The sequence below is a fragment of the Prionailurus viverrinus genome, chromosome E3 (genome assembly GCF_022837055.1).
Source record: "Prionailurus viverrinus isolate Anna chromosome E3, UM_Priviv_1.0, whole genome shotgun sequence".
Taxonomy (NCBI): Eukaryota; Metazoa; Chordata; class Mammalia; order Carnivora; family Felidae; genus Prionailurus; species Prionailurus viverrinus.
Genome location: NC_062576.1, coordinates 7,423,846 through 7,446,395, shown reverse-complemented (window position 1 = coordinate 7,446,395; position 22,550 = coordinate 7,423,846). Strand labels below are relative to the sequence as shown.

Here is a 22,550-nt window from a genome sequence, read left to right as displayed (position 1 = left end):
CACTGCTTCATGAGTGCTTGCTGAAGGGAGAAAGTTGAACTTGAAGACCAATTAGCTTTGCTAATTACCATGTAATTCTAAGTGGGCCATAATTCTTTAAGTAAACGGAGGGGAGAAATCTCAAAACATTAAAAAAAAAAAAAAAGCTGTTAAAATAACAGTGTTTAGAAGCCAAACCTCATGCCTCTCCTTACCTTCCACTGTTTCAGGATAAGAGGAAAACATGAGGTTTGTGCCATCCACCGTCAAACAGAACAATATGAAACTAAGTTCTCACATTGACACATTCTGTTGTATGATATGCCCAAAGTTATTTCTCCAACTTTTATTTGACCTGCAGAATTGGAGATGGCTTAGCCTCCCTATAACTTCAAGTTTGTTTTACAAAGCTTTGAAAAGTAAAACAGATAATTTCATCTTCAGATATAATAAAAAATTAATTTGAATAGCAAAATAAGTAACTGCTTTTAAATGTACAGTAGTGTGTCCATTCTAAAAACAAAATCTAAACCTAGGTTAGGAAAACTCTGCAAATAATGCTTTTTATTAAACTCTCCAGTAGTAGTTGAAATAAAAATCTACTCTAACTTCTATGAAAAGATCTATTTATACCACTTAGTTTCTTCTTCTGACTCTACATTTCATTTCACAACCTGCAGACCTTCATTTGGTTTCCCAGATGGGGAACCCAGCCCCCTCATAAATATTTCTGAGAAGTTGCTCAGAGTTGGACACACAAAAATATGGCTCCTCTGGCAAGTATTGCTGTCACCGTTTGACTACATTTTAATACTGTTACTCCAATTCACATAACGAATCTTCCATGAGGATGGTAGGATGAACCTGGTTAGCTAGCTTCAGATGAGGACATCAGGGTGACCAGACCCTGGAATAAAAGGTGATCAACTCTAGGATAAAAAGGAAGAAAAAAATTCCTTCACAGCTATGAATCTTCACAAGCCTTCTAATAATCACGGGAAGTAAGTGGGAGCAGGGAAGCTACACAGGAGCACAGCCAAAGCAAATACTGCAAAACGCTTCTCAAGCCTTATCAGAAAAACTTCCTGCCATGCCAGGAACTGGATGCCGGTTTTCCAGGAAAGGGCCCATCCTGGCGTTCTGCTAACCCAAATTGCCTAAGCATAAAGAACAGAGTTAGTGGGGGAAGCAGGGCCATAGTTTATATGACCTGGTCAGGTTAATGGGTCCCAATGGGTCTTTCCAGTGCACTCCCTACTCTTGATTCCTGGAGAAGCCCCTCTTCCCCCACCTCACAAGCTCAGAGAACCCATTTTCTTTGCCTGAAATGGTGAGCTGGCAGCTAAGAGGTCCACTTCCTGGCTTTGAAGAGAAAATGCGCAGGAAGCTGCAGATGTTTATAGGAACTGTTCTATTTTAGAGGCCTATTGACCTGTCTCTCCTAAGGAATCTACTAATCTCTTCTGATTTGGTGAGCACCAAACTCTAAAGGTTTTCTCTCCTCTTCCCCCTCTTCTGTTCTGTAAACCGACTTTTTGTCTATACCCACATCAACTCCTTCACTACTCACTCCAGAAGTTTTGCTCTTTTGGAGTGATGTGTTCTGTCAAATAGATTAAAATAAAATACATTATCTGTTTATAGGGAATACACAGAATCACAACTGGGGTTGAAGGTACAAAACACAGACATTGACATTGTGGGTCATACAAAATATATAGAAGTACCCAACATGAACAATTTTTTAACAATTTTTGCCTTCTTTTTAGCATTTCCCCACATTTTTTTTCTTCTGTGGATCCTCTGGAGTGGATCAAGCTTCCTCTGCAGTGTTTCTGAAATTCATTACATGATTGGAACATACTGACGGAATTCATTTTCTGTCCAAAGCAATGAGTGGTATACGTGAAAGTTTTCCTCACATACAATATTAATAAAGTTTATTTACAGTGTAAGCTTTTGGATGCCAAGGGCTGAGATGTGATGAAAGGCTTTGCCATATTTATCGCATTCTCGAGGTTCTTTCCTGGAATGAGTTTTCTGATGTATGTAAGATGTCAATGGTCTCACGTATCAAATGCAGCGAGCTGTCTGTACACATTTAGCACAGTTTCACTTGTATGCCTTTGATCAAACACGAGGTGTCTTACATATCAAGATGCCTCAGAGATCTGTCTTTTCAGGCTGGAGCCTTGCCTGCCAGGCTGGAATACAGACAAATCCCCCCCCCACAATCTGAAGAATTTTACTTATCTTCCTGGCAGGTGTATTTAAGGTATATCCTTTAAAACCCCTTCAAAAACTTCCATCAGGTCAACTAGCATGCTAATGGTTAACTATGGAGTACTTAAACTGTTTCTTAATAGACTTCGGCCAGTCAAGAACTTCTGAGTGTCCTGACACACTAATGAGATGTGGTGAGCCTTTCTGACCGTGACCCAATTACACTCTACACTGAGCAGCTGATAAATGGACCAATGTGAAAGGTTTTCGTGAACAGCCATAGCCTGTCCCCCCGGCCCCCAGAAAACGCATTTTCAAATGGCTGCTTTCAGAAGTGAATCTGCTGAAGATCTGAGGCAACCGCTGTGGCTCCCCCGTGGTCGGCAAGGAAGAGAAATAGGAGGGCACAGGCTGGACTGAACTTTCCTTTTCAAAACAAAAAAACAAAAACAAAACAAAACAAAAAACCCCAAAACGATGGCTGAATTAATGTCAGCATGGAGTTATGGCTAAAAACAACAACAACAACAAAAAAGGACCAATGTGGAACCAACCCAAGTTCGTTCCCTCTCCAGAACAGTCAGTGCTTTGATCAGTGCCTGGGGTTAAGCGGCCTGCTGCTCCTGGTGCTCCCCAGTGGCAAGTCTTTGCTGACGAGCACCAGCCGTGAAGCCTCCACCGTGGCGTCCTCTCTGAAAAAAACCTTAAAAGCACTTCTTCCACCTTCACGGACTATAAAAAGCTATGTAGGCATATTCTTCTGGACTATCTCTTCTGTTGGTCTGAAACTGGACGGACAGAAATAGTCTGGTCACCTGCAGACTTCCTTGAAGTTTCCTCAGCCAACACTGACAGGACCGCTTAGAAGCTACAGGGGAGCTGTGGTCGGTCCCAGCTCTAAAGAGAGGCCAAAGAATTACTGCTGTGCAGAATTTCTAGTTTGGTCTGAAACTGAGGCCACAGTTGTCCCCACCTTACTGGTTCCCCATACAGCCATGCTGTCTCCCAGGCTTGAGCTGCTGGGTCACTGAACAACTGGTCAATGATAGTTTTGTTTCTTGACAGAAAACCTCAAACTCTATGTGGGGTTCCCCCAGGAAGGGGAGTCTTCGGGTCTGCTCTTAGTCTGTTTCTAAGTTCATGCAGGGCTGTCCACCATCATTTGCACACTCTCAGGAGCAGAGTCATCTCTACCCAAGTCCCTGAGGACTGCCTATGTAGCCCATGCTACCTGAGTCTCCCGTATGTGTATCTGAAAAACGTCTGCCATTAGTTTCTAGGCAGCCAATTGCTTCCTCCTGCACAGACGATGGAAAAGATGAGTTTCAGAACCTCCCCTCAGTCTTCAGGGGTGAGAAACAGAAGAGATGCTGTGCAGTTCAACTATGATACACCCAACCACGTCTCAGCTTGTTGGTGAACTCCTCAGAGCAACAAACTTGTTTGGTTAATTGCCAGCTAACGATATCAAATGCTTTTGCAAAGCTTCTGGAAAAGTGTGTGTGTGTGGGGGGGGATGCACTCTACAGGTTTCCTTTTTCTGAAAAGCAACACAAATTATAGCTTCTGAACTATATTTAGTTACAAATGACTCAGAAAGTGCCTAAATGATCACGTTCAACAGCTGACTGAAGAGAATTCTAAGATCTTTTGGAACAGAAAGATGTTAAAAACTGGCCTTAGTAAATGTTCTATTTTTCTTAAGATGATGACAATAAAGTCACTTCTGACATTCCATGGTACTTACTCACAGATCTGTGTTTAGGAAGAGTCTATGCAGGCAGCTGGCCAGCACCTTTCTTTTATATTCAGGATAAAAACAGCATCAGACCCCAGAGCTTTAGCATGCCTCGGATTCCGAAGGTCCTCTTCAAAAGTTGGGCCAGGCTACCATACTTCAGGTACTCATGATTCACACAGGACTTTATCATAAGCATAGAAAGTCCTGTTAGAAGTCAGGTATAATGAGTGCGTCTTAGGTGTTCAGCACTGTGTCCAGTGCTGACAGGGATGTAAATATATCCCCTGACGATCAAAGCATCTCTTTGCTGGGGTGTGGCAGGGGGCAGGACGAAAACTTTCATACACGAAACAATGGTGGATTAAAAGACAGTATACAATCAAGTGCTAGCTTGTGGAGAAATGCATTTAGGAGTGCCATAGTGCTTCGAGAAGGGAGAGAAGGGTTTTGAATCATTGTTGCCATTTCAGTAGGATTTATCTCAGTGATGAGGATAGAGCCATCTACATTTGTTGCAGTCCTTTGGAACTGTAGACTGGTGCACGTACCCTCGTTCAGGAAGAGCCAGAAATCTTTGGTTTGATACTGATCAGCACAGTCCTAGATTTCTATAGCTTTGGCAGGCTACCAGTGATCACATATATAACTTATCATCTCTAGAACTAGTTTGAGCAGCATGTCCCAATGCAGTTTTTGTTTCAACTGTTCCTCTTTTTGAGAAATACGGGATAGCAAGATGCTGGCCAAGTGGGATTTGTTTGCAGCAAGCAGCTTTAAACCTCAGTATCGTTTTCACGGGGCCAATCTTAATCTTTCAATTTTGTACTGTGGTTTTTTGGGCCAAGAGCACCTTAAAAGGTATCCTCATTACTGAAAAGCTTGACGTTTTGCCGTGATGTGTGCTTTCGTCTTGTACGGAAGTATCGTGAGGATTCTCCATGTGACTAGCTTTCCCCTGCAGGGGCTGTGTGGAGGGATTACATGCCCACAGACTATGCAAAGGCAGAACACTGCTGATGTAGCTACAAGGATCCTTAAGTGTGACTTTTATAATCTGTTGAGGCTGCCTTTTTTCCCCTCCGTGGGCACACGTCTCTAAGGTAATTTTGGAAACAGAAGGGGGAAATGGCTTGTGGACAACTCCTTGCCTTACACACAGCTTTTCAGGAAGGCTCCAAAGGCATCAAGGGAGGCGGGGCTGTACTCGGGGGCTCGCTCTCTCGTGTGGATTCTGTGGTGCAGAGTGAGGGTCGAGCTCCGGGTGAAGGCCTTGCCGCACTTGGTGCATTTGTACGGCTTTTCTCGTGTGTGAATTCTCCGGTGCAAGATAAGGTATGAGTTTCGGTTGAAAGCTTTTCCGCACTCACTACATTCATAGGGTTTCTCCCCCGTGTGGATCCGCTGATGTTTAGTAAGGTCTGAGCTCTGGCTGAAGGCCTTCCCACACTCATTACATTCATAAGGTTTCTCTCCAGAGTGGATCCGCTGATGGAGAATGAGATTTGAACTGTGACTGAAGGCTTTGCCACACTCGTTACATTCATGAGGCTTCTCTCCGGTGTGGATTCTCTGATGCAGGACAAGGTTTGAGTTAAGACTGAAGGCTTTCCCACACTCACTACATTCATAGGGCTTTTCTCCAGTGTGGATTATTTTATGGCGAATAAGGCTTGAACTCCTCGTGAAGCATTTTCCACATTCATCACATCTGTGGGACTTCGTTCCCGTCGGCACCTCTTCGGGGGCGTTAAAGTTTGAACTCAGACTAAAGCTTCTTCCCAATCCTTTACCCTTCTCCCTTGGACCTCTCTCTCCCGTGGTGGGTTTTTTTTCCTTGACTGTAGCTGGCCCCGAATCTCTTTTTTCTCTTCCGGTTTTTTCCTCAGGGTTTCTTTGCTGCCTTTCTACTATTCTGCCCTGCTGTTCACGTTTCTCTGCAAAATCTTTCTGGAATCTTCCTGTTGTCTCCCCACGTGATGCTGAGTCTTCTGCGTTTTCAGCCTTTGAGGCTGACTCCTCATTCTCATTCCTGTTTTCACGACCTGACACAACAGAAAATACAAATAGCAACATTTTCTTTTCAACCTGTGGGGTAATTAATCAAGTGACACTGTTCCCCAGGAAGCTTCTACATGCCTGTAAAGTGGCATCACAGTATCCACAGGGATGAAATATGAGAAAAACAGGGGAAGAGAATGGGGATAACAGGGAGCAGAGTTTGGGGAGGAGAGGGCAGAGAGAGTAGGAGGACAGCAGGGGCAGTGTGCTGACAGCACGGGAGCATGCACCTAGGAAGAGCGGAGGGAGCAGGACGAGTTAGGGAAGGAAGGAATGAGGAATGCAGGAGGTCATCATTCACAGTTGTATGACTGGTCACCCCCTAATTAATTTGAAGGAATATATGTTTAAAAAAATCACGTTCCAGGGGTGCCTGGGTGGCTCAGTCAGTTGAGCGTCCGACTTCGGCTCAGGTCATGATCTCACGGTTTGTGAGTTCGAGCCCAGCGTCAGGCTCTGTGCTGACAGCTCAGAGCCTGGACGGAGCCTGCTTTGGATTCTGTGTCTCCCTGTCTCTCTTGTCCCTCCCCAGCTCACACTCTGTCTCTCTCTCAAAAATAAATAAACATAAAAAAAAAAATCACTTTCCATTTCTAGTAAGTTTGAAACAAGAATGGACAGGTCTCTCCTAGAAAACAGTAAGTGGTATTAGCACAAAGAAAGGCATATACATAGTTAATAAAGGAAAAGTGAATACTCCTCCAATTCTGTGAGCTTTTTACAAGTCCACGGTTAACGGACAAAACAAGGAGCTCTGGACTTGGCAGGTTACATAGGCCTTTGGGACACAGGAGATTATCTCCTCCAGTGAGAGCACCTCAGAGCTGACAGTGCTCAGGTATCAGAGACAAGGGGGAAGCAGCTGGTTGGGGCATTAATAAACGTAACTAGAACCTTCACTGACAGACCACTGAGAATAACGGAGAACAGAAAAGAAACTGAAAACAATTCTGTATATAGCCCATGACAGAGAGAATGTAAAAATCCCAAATTTTATAAACACAAAGCTGACGCTCTCGTGTAGCAACCAGCGCACTGGTGAAACACTGGAATACGCCTTTATTGTAGACTGCTAAATTCTGCATGTCGTTATTTTTAAATAGAGATTGAAAATTGTTCAAAAACCATGCAGTATTATTTATATCTACATATATATATCTATATCTATAATGTGTGTATATAGAGATTATCTATCTATCTATCTATCTATCTATCTATCTATCTATCTCTACAATCATCTAGGGAGAGACCCAAGATATCTCAACCCTATTCTTTATTTACTTGGGCTTTAAGAACCCTTTCCAAGTGGGTCTGCACTATCCCAAACAGACCTCCGAAAGAAATTAGAGAGTTGAACGGTATCTAACCTCTGATTTTAGTGATGAAATCGCCATAAATACTGAGGACATCAGTCCACTTCTTTTGAATTCCAAGCCAAAGTCCTTGGTTATCTGGATAGTTCCCAGACTGTACTGTTTTTGTTTGTTTGCTTTTTGAAGTTATCATGGGATAGGTAATACCCAGCTCATAAACACAGATCAGTTCCTTGGCTTAACCAGGAAACTATCACCCGGTTATATCTATGGTTCGAGACAAAACCTGAGGTTCCTTCTTCGGTCGCCATCAGTGACCCTCCTCCCTACCCTACCCCCACCCCCCCGGCAGAAGTCTCACTGTGAACCCCCCATGATACTATTTATTTGGGAGCTGCTGTCCAGTATTGTCTTCCAAGGCTTGAGGTCTTGCAGGGACAAATGGGAATGTTTGTCAATTGTGTCACCTTGTCTTATCTGGATGATATCTCTTAAAACTTTTTGTTCCTACTACTCATTCAGAACAGACCTCTCCACAGAAGACCAGCACTGGGTTTGGAAACTGGGAATCCTAATCACATGGGAGGTAACAGGCGCAAGTTCATGAATTAAATAAAGCCGTTGTGGAGCTGTGCTCGCAGGATGGAAAAAGACAGAAAGCCCAGGGGAGGATGCTTGGTAACTCCAGGAATGTGGTCCTAGGTTAGGACTAGACCAATGATCAGGTCTCACATGGACCTAATAGGAAATACAGATTCTACCCCCTCGACAGAGGCACCTCCACTGCAACCCAAGGGGACCGGAGAAGAATCCTAGGATCAGACTGGTTGAAGAGGTGAGGACTCAGAACACAAGAGTATTTCTGATTTCTAACAGCAAAAACTACTGAAAGGTAAAAAATCCACTTGGAATCAGGGAATCACAGTATCAGGCTTTGGGGGCTAAGTAAATGTAATTGTGCTCCTTCTCTAATTGGTCTGAAAAAAAAAAGGGGGGGGGGTGCTCAGTAGTCTCTCAATCCTTGTCAACTCTCAGCTGACCACATCAGAAATTCCACAACTAACAAAAAAAGATGCAAAACAATCTCAGACAACAATCCTGCATTAGTCTTACCCTGGGAAAACACGTTCCCATAATTCTCCTGCCTGTTGTCCCTATTGAGATTCCTCCGAGCCAGGTTCTGACATCCCCATTCCTCCAGGATGAGGGACACGGCCATGTCCTCGATCTTCACCATTGCCTGAAATAATATGAGAGCCCCACACTCAGTTCTCCCAAAGCTCAGGGACAACCCCATCACCCAAACCTGGAGTCAGGGACAGAATTGACTGCAAACCTACAGGATGCCGGGAAAGAAAAGGTGACCATAAGGCTCTGGTGAATGGGATCAGGAGGAGTGGGGCTACTCTGTGGGTTGGGGCATCAAGATTGTGTCCTGGGTGGAGAGAGCTAAAAGACCTTCAGGAAGAGAGGCAGACACGAGGGTCTCAGAAGGGCAGAGGGGCCCACAGCTCACCTGGGAATCTGCTGTGAATAGTGCAGATGCCATCGCCTGGTCTCTGGGACTCCCCTCGTGAGGAGGGGCAGGAACGTGGGTGGCAGGGAGAGCTGAGGGAGGAGAAAGGAGCTGTGAGTGAAACCAGCTCTGTGCTGGGCCTCCCCTCCAAGAAGGGCCTGGGGCACTCTCTTTCCTGCACCAGCATGTTCGATGTTCAGTGCTTAACTACAGAATAGTTAACCGCGGAGAATTTAACAAAGACAAGACTTTTAGGTGGGAGTCACAAGGTGTCATAAAAGGGTCCTTAAAATCACCTGGTCCAATCCTTTTAGTTTAATGAGGGGGAATCCAAGCCCTGAGAGGGTAAATGACTTGTCTAATGTCACACAGTTAAGAATGGCAGAGCCAGCTTCCTATTCTCAGCTACAGATATGGGTTAATTCAGTCCATGATTCAAGTTTGGCTCACAATTTAATTTTCCGCAATCCAAAGAGCCAGAGCATCAGAATTTCATCGAGTTATGAACAATAAAACATGAGTGCTAACAATCTTCCGTAGTAATGTCTCAGAACAGAGACATTACTCAGAGTAACAAGGGAATCTATTCTGGCCATTTTTTGTGCTTCTACTTTTCTCCCTCACTTAGCCACAGTTTTCTGATAAAATGCATACATGCTTCAAATGTCGACAAGACATTCACAAGTATATAAAAGCATGGGTTGACACGGATCTAATACAAGACATCGATCAGATGATCACACTAACTGCAATGTGTAAGAACAACTGCACAAATTTCCAAACCGCAAAATTAAAATCTTCCCTTGCCAAGTAATGTGAGATTTGGAAGTATTACTGGATAAACAGATGATGTTACTGAGCTGCAAAGACAGAAGAGAAACGAACTTGAGACTGAATTACTAAACCCTGTAACTATTTCAGACCAGGTGGTTAAAAGAGAAGCTAAAGCAAAATGTGCAAAAAAGACCCAAGTATCTAGCATTTTAACCTTCTGAGAATTAGGAAAGACTCTGGAAGAGGGGTAGTGCCAAGAGGGAATTGAGGAGAAACGCAAATGGCTGAATTCCCTGGAGACCTATTTAGTAAGCATCAAGGGTAGGTGTCAGGGTCTCTAAAACTGCTAACTCTGGGGACAAAAAGCTCTTAATCTGGCACTTAAAACTAAAAACACCCTCTTCAATTTTCTGGCTTCCCCCACGTGAAGGGTAGAGAGACCTCGCAAGTCCTAGATAGGACATGGCTGGGACTGCACGGACAGTGGTGAATCAAACATCACAATGCACTGATTTACATGGATTTCTCCAACACGCAGAGAACGTTTCCTGCAGCTCTAATATTCACGCCTTAAATGCCATCACAAATAAACACATTGGATAAGGAACATTCCTTTATCAACTCCTCTCGAACAACTAGACTTTTAGTATGTTATTGTTTTTAGAGATGTCTACATACCTACTTTGATTTTTAAATTGGATAAAGACATTAATATTTCCCTCAAAGGAAAAAAAACTTAAACTGATTTTCATTTACATGACCCTGAAATGATTTTTTTCCTCACGTTCCTCACAAAAAACCAAAATATTTTTCCCATCCTTTCCACACTGTTTGAAATTTTTGGAAGCTAGGAAAAGACGTTCTACAACATTCTGACACATCTGAAATAAAATGAATTTTAAAAACTGATCCTTTTCAAGGCAACTTAGGACATTAACAAGAGTGTCTTAAAACCCAGACCGGAAATATATTACCACTTCCTAGCACTTTCCTGTAAAAAAAAATCTGGACATCCAAAATGCTAATCATTCCAAGAATAATGTAATGTCCACCCCAGTTCATGATGCACATTTTATTTACCATCTCAGTAACGTTAACTCCTGAGGTTGAGCTGTAAGTGTCATTTCCCCCAATATTTATTTATTAATAATGACAATAAAGTGTAATGATTAAAAAAAAAAAAGCATGCTTAAAAATTTTTTTATTACAGGCCCTCAGCAACACAGAGAGGGCACTCCCACCCCGGACAGTCTGCTTTCCCCCACGTGAAATCTTGCCTCTTTCTTACCCCGTGACTGCAAGAGGCGAGGCTTCCGAGATGAATGCTTGAAATGGGACTGGGTGGCCTCATGATGAAGGTCAAAGCTTGAGGACTCCTGCATTGGATCCAGAGGCACCATCCCCCTGGCAAGCATCTCAGGCCCATGAACTTGACCTGGGACCTGAGGACAAATGGTGGGTTTATGGGTAAATCATTTTTTACACCGGAGTTTAAATGAACAGAAAGAGGGTACGTATAAAGAGTGGATGCAGGCGAAGGAGGCCAGAGCACCTCTCAGCATCTGAGCGGAGAAGAATAACCGCCACAAAGACTACCAGTGCCAGCTTCAAACTGCAACTCTCTCTTTGCTCCAGGCTTACAGCCCAAGTGCTGCTTATACAGAATAGGTTTCACCTTCGTCTTACCTGCTGTCCTGACAAATCAAGCTCTAAATCTTCCAGAAGGGTCACAGCCTCCTCCCCACTATCAGGACGGTATTCCTGCAGCCAGACTTGGAGCTCCTTGGGCAGGATGGAGAGGAACTGCTCCAGTACCAGCAGCTCCAGGATCTGCTCCTTAGTGTTTATCTCTGGTCGGAGCCACTGGTGACAAAGTTCCTTCAGTCGACTCAGAGCCTCTCGAGGCCCAAAAGTGTTCTGGTAACAGAAGTGCCTGAAACGTTGGCGGAAAATCTCTGGGTCGGGAGGCGGCGTCTCCTGCAGGCTGGAATCCTGCCCCCACATGTGGTCTTCTTCATCTTCCTCTTCTACCTTCACTATTACGATACCATCCTTCTCCTGGGCAGCCTGGGGGGACAGACCTGTGGCTTCCCTGGATTCTGCAGTCATCATTCAGGCTCAGGGAGCTGACTTGATCCAAACAGGGTCTGTGCTCTCCTTTCTGTTCTAGATGTTTTCTGATATGTTTCGGTATTGTTCCTGACATAGTAAACATAACTATTAGTACCTTTATGAAAAGTGACCTGTGTCAACACTTCACACAAGGCTGCACATCAAGGCACTGAAAATGCCTCTGAAAAGCAAAAGAAAAAACAAAACCTCCAGAGTCACACTGTTTTCACCGTCATTTTATATGTTAAGGCTTACAGAGAGGGGGTGCCTGGCTGGCTCAGTTGGTAGAGCATGTGGCACACTCTCGATCTCGGGGTTGTGAGTTTGAGCCCCATGTTGAGTGTAGAGATTACTTAAAAATAAATTCTTTTTAAGGTTTTTTGTTTGTTTGTTTATTGAGAGAGAGAGAGAGAGAGAGAGAGAGAGAGAGAGAGGAGAGAGAAGAGAGAGAATCCCAAGCAGGCTCCACATTGTCAATGCAGAACCCAAGGTGGGGCTTGAACAAATGAACTGAGAGATCAGACCTGCACGAGTTAGGCACTTAACCAACTGAGTTAAGAGTTAACTCTGAAATCAAGAGTTAGGCACTTAACCGACTGAGCCACCCAGGTGCCCCTTAAAAAAAAAAAAGTGTGCAGAGAGAAACATCCAACAGGCCAATAACACCCTTAGGGTGTGTGCCTGAGTCTGAACACCTAACCTCCAGGACAGCAGGTTACGACGCCATGCTTCTAAGTGCTCGTCCCAGAGAGAGCTGAGTGTCAGCAGGGCGCCAGGTACCAGGCTTCGAGCAGTACACACGTCATCTTATTTCCGGACACGACAGCACTAGCAGGGAGGCACGACCGCCAGTGCCATTCTACAGACGGCATGTTACAAACTGACATTAACACCTGCCCTTGGTTAAATGTCGAACCGGCACATGTCACAGGGTACGTCCCAAGGAAAAAGCGAGAACCTCCCTCCCCCACACAGAGGGCTGCCAAAACTTCCTCATTTCACTTGTTCACTTTTAGGTACTGTGATATCTCCCAGTTTACCTGAGACCAGTTATGTGGAATAATGGATTATTTTATCCAGCTTGAACTAATCTTGTCTTCATAAAAGAGACAAGTACAGGGGCAGGCAAACTGGGTGACAGGGCTCAAATGATAGACTTCCAGGTCTTAAAGAAGTCATAGGAACATAATGTACAACAAGGGGACTACAGTGAATAACACTGTATTGCATACTTGAAAGTTGCTAAGTGCCCTTAAAAACCCTCATCACAAGAAAAAAAAATTGTAATTGTGGTGACAGATGTTAACTAGATTTATTGCGATCGTTTTGCCCAAATATCAAACCATTACGTTGTACACCTGGAATACGATGTTATATGTCAATTACATCTGGAAAAAAGAAAAGAAGAAAAAAGACCAGCAGCTTAAAGACTCCAACAGAAAAAGCACAATTCGAAGAAATGCAAACAGTGGAAACACACGTTAAGAAAGTGGCACAGATGGGGGCGCATGGGTGGCGCAGTCGGTTAAGCGTCTGACTTCAGCCAGGTCCCGATCTTGCGGTCCGTGAGTTCGAGCCCCGCGTCGGGCTCTGGGCTGATGGCTCGGAGCCTGGAGCCTGTTTCCGATTCTGTGTCTCCCTCTCTCTCTGCCCCTCCCCCGTTCATGCTGTCTCTCTCTGTCCCAAAAATAAATAAAAAACGTTGAAAAAAAAAATTAAAAAAAAAAAAAAAGAAAAGAAAGTGGCACAGATGAAGCTTCTACCTACAGCGAGGTTTCACTCACGCAGATTAGTGGGTAAGAACGAATGTCAAACTAATTCAACAAGAAATCAACCAGTAAGTGACACGGCAGCTGCTTAAAAAAAAAAAAGTGGCTTAAAAAAAAAAAGTGTATGGGGGGGCGGACATTGTTATGTAATTGTAACTTCCAGAGATGATACTAAGTATCCTGGACAAACCTAATCATCTGTTAATATTTATACTTTCTACACTGTATAAAATCTTCCAAATGAAGAATTTTAAGATCTTAAAAGTCTGTTTTTGTGTTTTAAAGAAGATTTTTCTTTTTTTAATGTTCATTTACTTTGAGGAGAGCAAACAAGTGAGTGCACAAGAGGGAGAGGAGCAGAGAGACAGGGAGAGAATCTGAAGCAGGCTCCATGCTGTGAGTGCGGGGCTCAATCCCATCATGATATCATGACCTGAGCCGAAATCAAGAGTCTGATGCTTAATGGACTGAGCCACCCCGGTGCCCCCAAAAGTCTGTTTTTTAAAAACTTAAAACAGGGGTGCCTGCGTGGCTCAGTCCGTTAAGCATCGGACTCTTGATTTCGGCTCAGGTCATGATCTTACGGTTTGTGGGATGGAGCCTCAAGTCGATGCCTACAACACCGTCAGCGTGGAGCCTGCTTGGGATAATCCACCCCCCCACCCCCCGCCATTGTCTCCCTGCTTGCATACGTGCATGCGCTTGCTCTCAAAATAAATAATAAAAAAAAAAAACTTAAAACACCTTTGATTCTTTTTAAAAATTTATTTATTTTGAGAAAGACAGAGGCAGTATGGGAGAGACAGAATCCCAAGGAGCCTCCACGCTAACAGTGGCACCAAGCCCGACATGGGCTCAATCCCATCAACTGTGAGATCATGACCTAAGCCGAAATTGAGTCCAATGCTTAACCGAATGAGGTACCCAGGCACCCCTTGATTTTTTTTAAAGTAGATTCTATGCACAACATGGGGCTTGAACTCACAACCCCCGAGATCATGCTCTGCTGACTGAACCAGCTAGGCATGCCACCTTTTGATTAGTTTTTAAGAACAGATGATTTAAGGGTCTGAAAAACGGAAATGTACTAGCTGAATTTCAACAACAAAAATTTTGCGTGGTGGATAGGACCAATAGTTACTAAGCAGAGCTGACAATGTGTTTCTTCCATCTGAACTGGCAAATCTTTGTGAGGTATCTTTTTCGTCTCAACAGCATCAAATTCAAGTTTTAGAGACAGAGCATTCAACTGCTCTATCATCCAAAGCCAAGAACTTTAAGCTAGAAAGCATTTTTAATTACATGGCTCTCATTAAAAATATTTTTGGTAATTTTGGTAGAAAAGGGATCATGTACAATTAAAACACAAAAGTATTTTCTGAATAGCACAATTAAATGTATCCTTGTTTTGTTATATAAAATACTGGTATAATACTACATGTATACAATTTTTATAAATAATTTTTACAGATAGGAATGTGTCCAAAAAAAAAGCTGGGAGGTGATTTTTTTTTTTAATCGAACGTTTCAGCATCTTGCGTTGTCCCTGTGCAGGGGCCATGCTGATCTCTGCATCGTGCCAATTTGACCACACGTGCTGCCAAAGCGAGCACTGGCGATGGCTGTTTTAATCTGAGATTTCTCACAGGGTTGGTTTTTCTATCTTAACTTTTTTTGTCCTTAGTAAAATCAAAATCCTTATTAAAGTAGCGGACTCTAGGAACAACAAAGAACGTTATATTCAAAAAGGCTTTCTACATAGAAATAAACAGAAATGTGGGAATTCAGTCATTTTTTTTCTGCGATTTTAAGCTGGTCAAGTCCAGTGCAAACCACCCCCCAGCCCTTCCCGCTGATCTCCTTCAGAACGGTTTTGCACCCCACCCTCCCTGCTGCAGTAAATACGTTTTACAACTTCAGAGCAGCCTTGGTAAAGTCCTTACGACTAAATTCTTAAACATCTCCCTCTCCAAGGCTACAATATGCCAAGTGCCTTCCTAGACGGAGGGGGATACAAAGATGTGAAGCAGGATTCCCATTTTTACACAAATAATTTCAGTACAAAGCAGAAGGTGCCAACTGTTCTAAGGAAGTTTCAACATCAGCGCTAGAGGAGCCAGGGAAGTAACTGGTGTCAACAAGGCCGTGTCTGGGAAGAGACAGCCCTGAAGTCTGGGCATCAGAACAGCCAAGACCTCGTTAGGAAAGCTGCCCCGACAGGAAGAGGCAGTGGGACAGGCAGTCCAACAGATCGTTCCTTTGGCTAGCGTCTTCCCAACCGAGGCTAAATAATTCCTAAAAGCCTTAGTTTTTTCAATTTCATTCTGAAAAGCCAGAAGAAAGACTACCTTGTCCTGCTGTGCCCCCCACAATTATTTCCCACCACCCTAAGGCCGGCTCCCTATCTGTGCCACAGTGCCATAGTCTCTCTACCTTCCATCTCTCCCAGGTCCAGTAGGAACCAAGCGAGGTCACTGCCGTATTGCCAAAGTACGCTTCCGGGCATCTCTTTCTCCTCAATTAGCGCCCGTGAATTTTTGCTATCTGCCAATTTAGTGTTCAAAGAACACACCCTACTTTACTTTTCCAGTCTTCTCCACCCCCCCCCCCCCCCCCGCTCTTCTTCGTCGTGATGCCCTGTGTTTCAGCCGCTCTGGCCATTCATGTTCCCCAAGCACAGGGTGTGATATCCCATCGTCACACTTTCGCCGTGAACAGTTTCGACCACGTCAACCTCGTTGGTCAAATTTTTACGTACTCTTCCAGATGTAAAACGTCCGCCGTTCCAGATTAGCTAAGATACCTTCCTCTTCTGAACACCCTCAATACCTTCTCTGTTCCTGTTTATGCCACATATATTCTCCTCGCATTATCGTTATTTCGGTTGCAGTTCCCATCACCTCCCAACTAAAATTTAAGCCCCTGAAAGACAAAGACTCTTGACTTCTTTGTACTTATCTGCTAGAGAACCTGGCAGTTTATTTCTGCTAAACTGAGGAGAAAGAGGAGCTACTCAAAATATTGCCGTTTCCCCTGCCACTTCTTGCTTCCCTTTAGTGGCAATTAGCGATCAGATAGTCTACTGATACCTCATTCACTAAAGCTCAGAGTCTCACCTTTCTGGATTCCTCTCCTCACACGCATTCAGTCTGCAAGCACCAGGAAGAAGTAATTACCTAGTTCTGTCAGGTCTGGCTTCCGCTCTTTGGTTTCCTGCCTTTATTCCCCTTCCCCCTACTTCATAAACCTCTATAGCTTCCTTTCTTTCTTCTCTCTTTAAAAAATGTTTGTTTGTTTTTGAGAGAGAGACAGTGAGAGTGTGAGAGGAGGAGGCAGAGAGAGAGGGAGACAGAAGTTCCAAAGTGGGCTCTCCACTGTCAGCACAGAGCCCAATGAGGGGCAAGCGGGGGAGGGGCAGAGAGAGAGAGAGACAGAGGAAGACACAGAATCCCAAGCGGGCTCCAGGCTCCGAGTTATCAGCACAGAGCCCAACATGGGGCTCGAACCCACAGACTGTGAGATCATGACCTGAGCTGAAGTCGGACGCTTAGCCACTGAGCCACCGAAGGAACCCCTAAACCTCTATAGCTTTCCAGTCACCAGTCCCCAGTACCTGGTCCCAGTTTCCTCTCAAGTTCACCATCGGCATCAATTTCTTTCCCTCTCTGGCATGAACCTTTTCCATCCACAAAAGGAGTAGCTCCTAAATATGCCTTGGATTCTGATCACCATCCTATTCTCACATCACAGTCGATGTCTGGGATTTCCTCTCCCAGTCTTCTGGCCTTTTCTTTTTTTTTTTTTTTTTTTTTCAACGTTTATTTTATTTTTGGGACAGAGAGAGACAGAGCATGAAAGGGGGAGGGGCAGAGAGAGAGGGAGACACAGAATCGGAAACAGGCTCCAGGCTCTGAGCCATCAGCCCAGAGCCCGACGCGGGGCTTGAACTCGCGGACCGCGAGATCGTGACCTGGCTGAAGTCGGACGCTTAACCGACTGCGCCACCCAGGCGCCCCTCTTCTGGCCTTTTCAAATCCTACCTATCCTTTAGAGCTTAGCTAAAATGCCACTTGCCCCTCATCATTGTTCAAGAACATTCATTCAGGGGCATAAGAACTCATATTCGTTGAGTGCTTTCCATGGACCAGATATTAAGTATTTCACAGAACAATCTCAGCAGGGAGCTATGATGATCGTATCACTTTACAATGACAAAACTAAGGCTTACTGACGTTAAATAACACACCCAAGGTCATACAGCAATTAAAGGGCAGAGGTAGGATTTGGTATTAGGAACCCTCAGTTGAAGCTCTAGCCATCATGCCAAACTCCTTCTGTCCCAACACGTGGGGTTAGGAAGAGCTTCTGTGTGCACACAGGTTCTTTCCCAGAGGAAAGGCTTCTGAAGGTGCCTGTGAAGGATCACCACCCAGGAATGGGCCTCATTTGCCATCTGTTTTCACCAGGGAGCTGTGTGGCTAAGGAGACACAGCAGGAGACACAAGTAGGAATCACCTCAAACCTAACCAGGGGCAACTGAGCAGGACTGGTGTAGAAATTAGTCTAGCATCAGAAAAATGTTCATATTTTCATGAAAATTTTATCCTGTCTCAGCTATACGAAGGAGACTAAAGGAAAGGAATCTTGATTTGTGCCCACACCTAGGCCAGAGTTTTAAAGACTGGGATACTTCCTGGGGTGCCTGACTGGCTCAGTTGGTGGAGCATGTGACTCCTGACGTCGGAGTTGTTGAGTTTAAAGGCCCACAATGGGCACAGAGCTTGCTTGGGGGGTGGGGGGAAGGTGGGATATTTATTGGGTCAGTGGGACTCAAGAGGAAGAGACTCTGAGGAGGAAGTGAGACCCAAAGGGGCAGAGATAAGGGCCTAGACACATTCCCTCTTCCCCCAGTTATGAGGCCCTCTCCCCCATCCCTCAACATTTCTGCTCCTACTTAGGCAAAGAGAAAAGTCACAACAGCAGTGGGAAGGGCTGGGTTTATTTTGGGTTTCTCGAATGATCTGAGCAAACAACCTCTTCTCCTCTCTCTAAACTTCTGGCCCAAATGCTCTCTGCCAAGCATCTGCCATGGAAGTTGTATTTCTTTCTCTGTAATGTAATTGTTCACGCCTTCCTCCTCAACTGGACTAATTGCTAAAGTAGGTTTCTTCATTTTTTTTTAATTGTTATTTTTTAAAGTAAGCTCTATGCCCAACGTGGAGCTCGAACCCACCACCTAGAGATCAAGAGTTGCAGACTCCACCAACTGAGCCAGCCAGCCACCCAAGGGAATGTTTCTTTGTACCTCTTAGACCACTTGGTATGATTCCTTGCAAACACCTAGTTTTAAAGAAATACTTGCTGAATTTACAGTGTGGTATTTTTCTGCCCACTCATACAGCACTCAGTACTGCCCTCAAATTAGCCCCAGGGGCTATTTGGAGAAGCTTCAATAAGCTACCCGACCACTTACCAGCTGATCATTTTCAGTAAGTTAATATCTCTCTGCATTTGTGCAATGGGAATAAAAAAAATTTTCCTCACAGAGTTGTCGTGATGATTACGTGAGTTAACATATATGAAGCTCTTTAAACAGCGTCTGGCATTCAATAAGCGGTAGAGGAGTACCTTGTTTTCCACAAACTTAAGAGCTATGACTGTACTTTCCAATTTTCAGCCTGCTTAAAACATTAAGCAACAGAATTCCTGTAACAGTGAAAGCAGCACAGGTTGGAATACCTAAACTCTAGTCTCCCACAAATAAGTTACACATCCCTGAGTGAATTATTCAACCTCTCTGGCACTCGGTATCCTTATCTGTCAAATGGGGGAGGGGAGTAGAAAACTACCTCTGGGGTCCCTCTGAGCTGAAAAACATTCTGACACCCTATCCGATTTAGATAAGATTACCCCCAGCCACCGGTTGTCACCAAGGACAAATACCAACGATTTTCTTACAAAAAGGGCTTGGAGTTACAAGCTCGGTTTATTCCAAAGGCTATTTTCTAAGCAGGTCAGTATCTTTGTTCCAGAGCATAGTCTTGAAAGTTTAAACAAATGGCACCCTCTCTTCCCTTTTTTGAACAGAGCTTTAAATTTTTTTTAAGTTTTGTTAAGCTTTTTAAAAAACTATTTTACTTTATTATTATTTTAATTTTTTTTAATGTTTATTTTTGAGAGAGAGAGCACACACGCAGAGGAGGGACAGATAGAGAGGGAGACAGAGGATCTGAAGTGGGCTCTGTGCTGACATCAAAGAGCCCAACGCGGGGCTTGAACTCAGGAAGCTCAAGATCATGACCTGAGCCGAAATCAGATGCTTAACCGACCGAGCCACACAGGCACTCCATATTTTTTTTTTATTTTTTAGAGACACAGGGTAAGAAAATGCGCCTGCACGGTGGGGGGGGGGGGGGGGGGGGAATCTTAAGCAGGCTCCACGCTCAGCCTGGAGCCTGATATGGGGCACGATGAAGGGCTCGATCGCGCGACCCTGGGGTCATGACCTGAGCTAAAATCAAGAGTCAGCTGTTCAACCGAGCCACCCAGGCGCCCTAAATTTTTTAATTTTTTTTTTTAACATTTATTTATTTTTGAGAGACAGAGCACGAGCAGGAGAGGGGCAGAAAGAGAGACACAAAATCCAAAGCGGGCTCCAGGCTCTGAGCTGTCAGCACAGAGCCCGACATGGGACTCGAACTCACAAATGCAAGATCATGACCTGAGCCGAAGTCAGATGCTTAACCGACTGAGCTACCCAGGTGCCCCTAACTTTTTTTTAACATGAAAAAGCTCCCTTTAAAAGACAGCCAGCTACCCAAATACCAATACTACTCCAGAATGAAAAGATAAAATTTAACATAGCACTCACCTGTATTTAGATGCAATATAAAGTTAGAAAAAAAATTAATGTTTAGATCAAGTAGAGAATCAGCAAAAGACTATGTGTATTAAGTAGCTAGCTTCCTTGTTGGTACTTTAAGACTGGGGAAAACTGCCTGAAATAATGAATGGGTATCTTGCACAGTGATTCAGAGACAATATAAACTTGGAGATATGTTCTGGGGCAAATTGTCCTTATGGTTCCCTTTGTAATAAAGCTATTTCTCCACATATGGCCAGCATATATACTAACAGTACTTTGTTGATCTGGTTACAATGAATTCTCCACAATTCAATTCAACAAGTATTTACTGACCACCTCCAATCCGCCTAGCACTGGCCTGTACAATAAATGCTTTCTTTGGTCCCAGGCCATGTAACAGCCACTCTCTAAAATGAAAGTATCTTATTGTGTCCTGGAGGCACAGCAGGAAAGAGAAGGGAGGGGCACAGCTTCAGGCTAAACTGTAGCTCAATTTTTTTCGATTGCACTGGCCAAATCAAGTAATTTCAAAGTGGGAAGGCCTTTCGAGAAAATCGAGTTAATTTTACTGATGACAAAACTGAGAGCTGGAGAAGAGTCCTGTATTAGGTCACTAATACAAGGTCACTCGGGCAACCAGTCTCCCCGATGGCCTGGTGCAATTTCCACAAATTCCCTTCACTCTTCACCCACTCGAAGACAAGCAAGAGTTAACTACCCAGAACCGAGGGGGTTGGGGGAACCACGTAATCTTCCGGACAGATCATTTTTAAAAGTCTTCAAAATATTCCATAAGGCAGAAAGAGAAAGTGGGATGTACAAAAATCTCTACTAGATCCGAACCACGTCTTTATCCACTCTAAGCTTCCAATATCCTTCAATCACCGCTAGCGGGTGGAGGTGGGATGAGAAGCAGGTGATCTGGAAACACGTAAGCGGCACCTCAAAACGTGTCCATTACTCGGCCTTCCTCATTTTTCACCTCGAGGTCCTGAAGGACCCCGAAAAAAAAGTCTCTCACTGGAATCAAAGCAAATGGCGACGAAGGACGGGCAGTAAAATCAGACAGGGGTCGGCTCGCTCGCGACCCGGTTCTCAGAAACGTCAAAGGACGATGACGACACTGCGGACTAGGGGCCCGGAAGGGGCCCGCAGACGGCTTCTCCCCAGGGCTCCGGGTACCCCCGGCCACTAGACCCTCACCCCCTCCCCGCCTGGACCCGGGGGCGGGGCGGGACGTCTCCCGAGGGACGGCGCTTCCAACCGTCGGGCCAGGGGCTTGGACTTTCTCCACACTCCCCCGGGCCGCCTGGAGGGACCCCGGGGCCGCAGCTGCAGAGCCCACCCTCACGCACACACCCTGCGGCGCCGCCCGCCCTCCCCAGAGGCCGGCCCCAAGTCTCACCGTGAGCCCCGGGAGCAGCCTGGGGGCGCTGGGCGAGAAAGGGGAGCTGACTCTGGGGCTCAGGCCGGCAGAAGGGCGCTGCACACGGACCTAGGCCCTCCCGACGCCTCGACACAGACACAATGAGTCACAAAGACAGGAAGTGTGTCAGCATCTCGCCTTCCGGGACTGCGCTGTGCTTCCGGGTCCTCTCTAGGAGCGCAGGAGGAATTTGCATCTCGATTCCCGAATCGCTGGATTCCGCTCCTGCCTTCGATGCTCAAGCCTCCAGTCTTAAGGTTACCGCGCTCGGCGGGTGTGCCGGGAGTTAATTCGGGGAATGGACCGGAGGCGGGGTTCAGGCTTACGAGACACAAACGGCCCAGCTCAGACACCAGTCCATATGATAATTCGATTTCTCTCCTGCCCTTTCCATTTCGGGCAGTCATTGTAGTAATTACAGTTCTTATCAAGCAATAATAATTCTTAGTAATTGTATGTCTGTGGCCAAGGAACTGAAACAGGGGTATGTAAACAGAGGAAGATCAAAGTGAAGCCAGGGGTGGCTGGTTTCATAAAACTGCCATGGTAGCTTCTCTGGAGCTGGAGATGACAGTCAATGAAGTGCGTGGGGTTTTCCAATATTTGGCCTGTGCACAAAGGACGTATTTCCATAACTAAAGTAGTTACAAGATTCTGTGTTCTGCTCATGTGGCATATGGTATTACAGCAGTTTAAGAGGAGTTTTCAGAGTAATAACAGACACTTTTGCCTTCAGGGTACTTTCACAACCTACAATAATTCTCACTTCAGCTT

General features: G+C 44.9%; 1 protein-coding gene and 1 non-coding gene across 2 annotated transcripts in view; both read right to left on the bottom strand.

The window, feature by feature from the left end:
• The window catches only part of ZKSCAN1 (zinc finger with KRAB and SCAN domains 1), a 66,104-nt gene extending 44,197 nt beyond the window's left edge, over positions 1–21,907 (bottom strand). The window contains exons 1-6 of the mRNA XM_047839198.1: positions 21,756–21,907; positions 11,291–11,803; positions 10,893–11,046; positions 8,831–8,922; positions 8,428–8,554; positions 5,096–5,985 (exon numbers count right to left, since the gene is read on the bottom strand). Of these exons, the coding sequence (XP_047695154.1) occupies positions 5,096–5,985; positions 8,428–8,554; positions 8,831–8,922; positions 10,893–11,046; positions 11,291–11,716 (1,689 nt within the window). The 5' untranslated portion in view covers positions 11,717–11,803; positions 21,756–21,907. The remainder of the gene's footprint in view (positions 1–5,095; positions 5,986–8,427; positions 8,555–8,830; positions 8,923–10,892; positions 11,047–11,290; positions 11,804–21,755) is intronic.
• Positions 14,995–15,098, bottom strand: LOC125154873 (U6 spliceosomal RNA). Its single transcript, XR_007147964.1, has one exon. It is a non-coding gene; the product is annotated as a U6 spliceosomal RNA (small nuclear RNA).
• Positions 21,908–22,550: the final 643 nt, after the last annotated feature.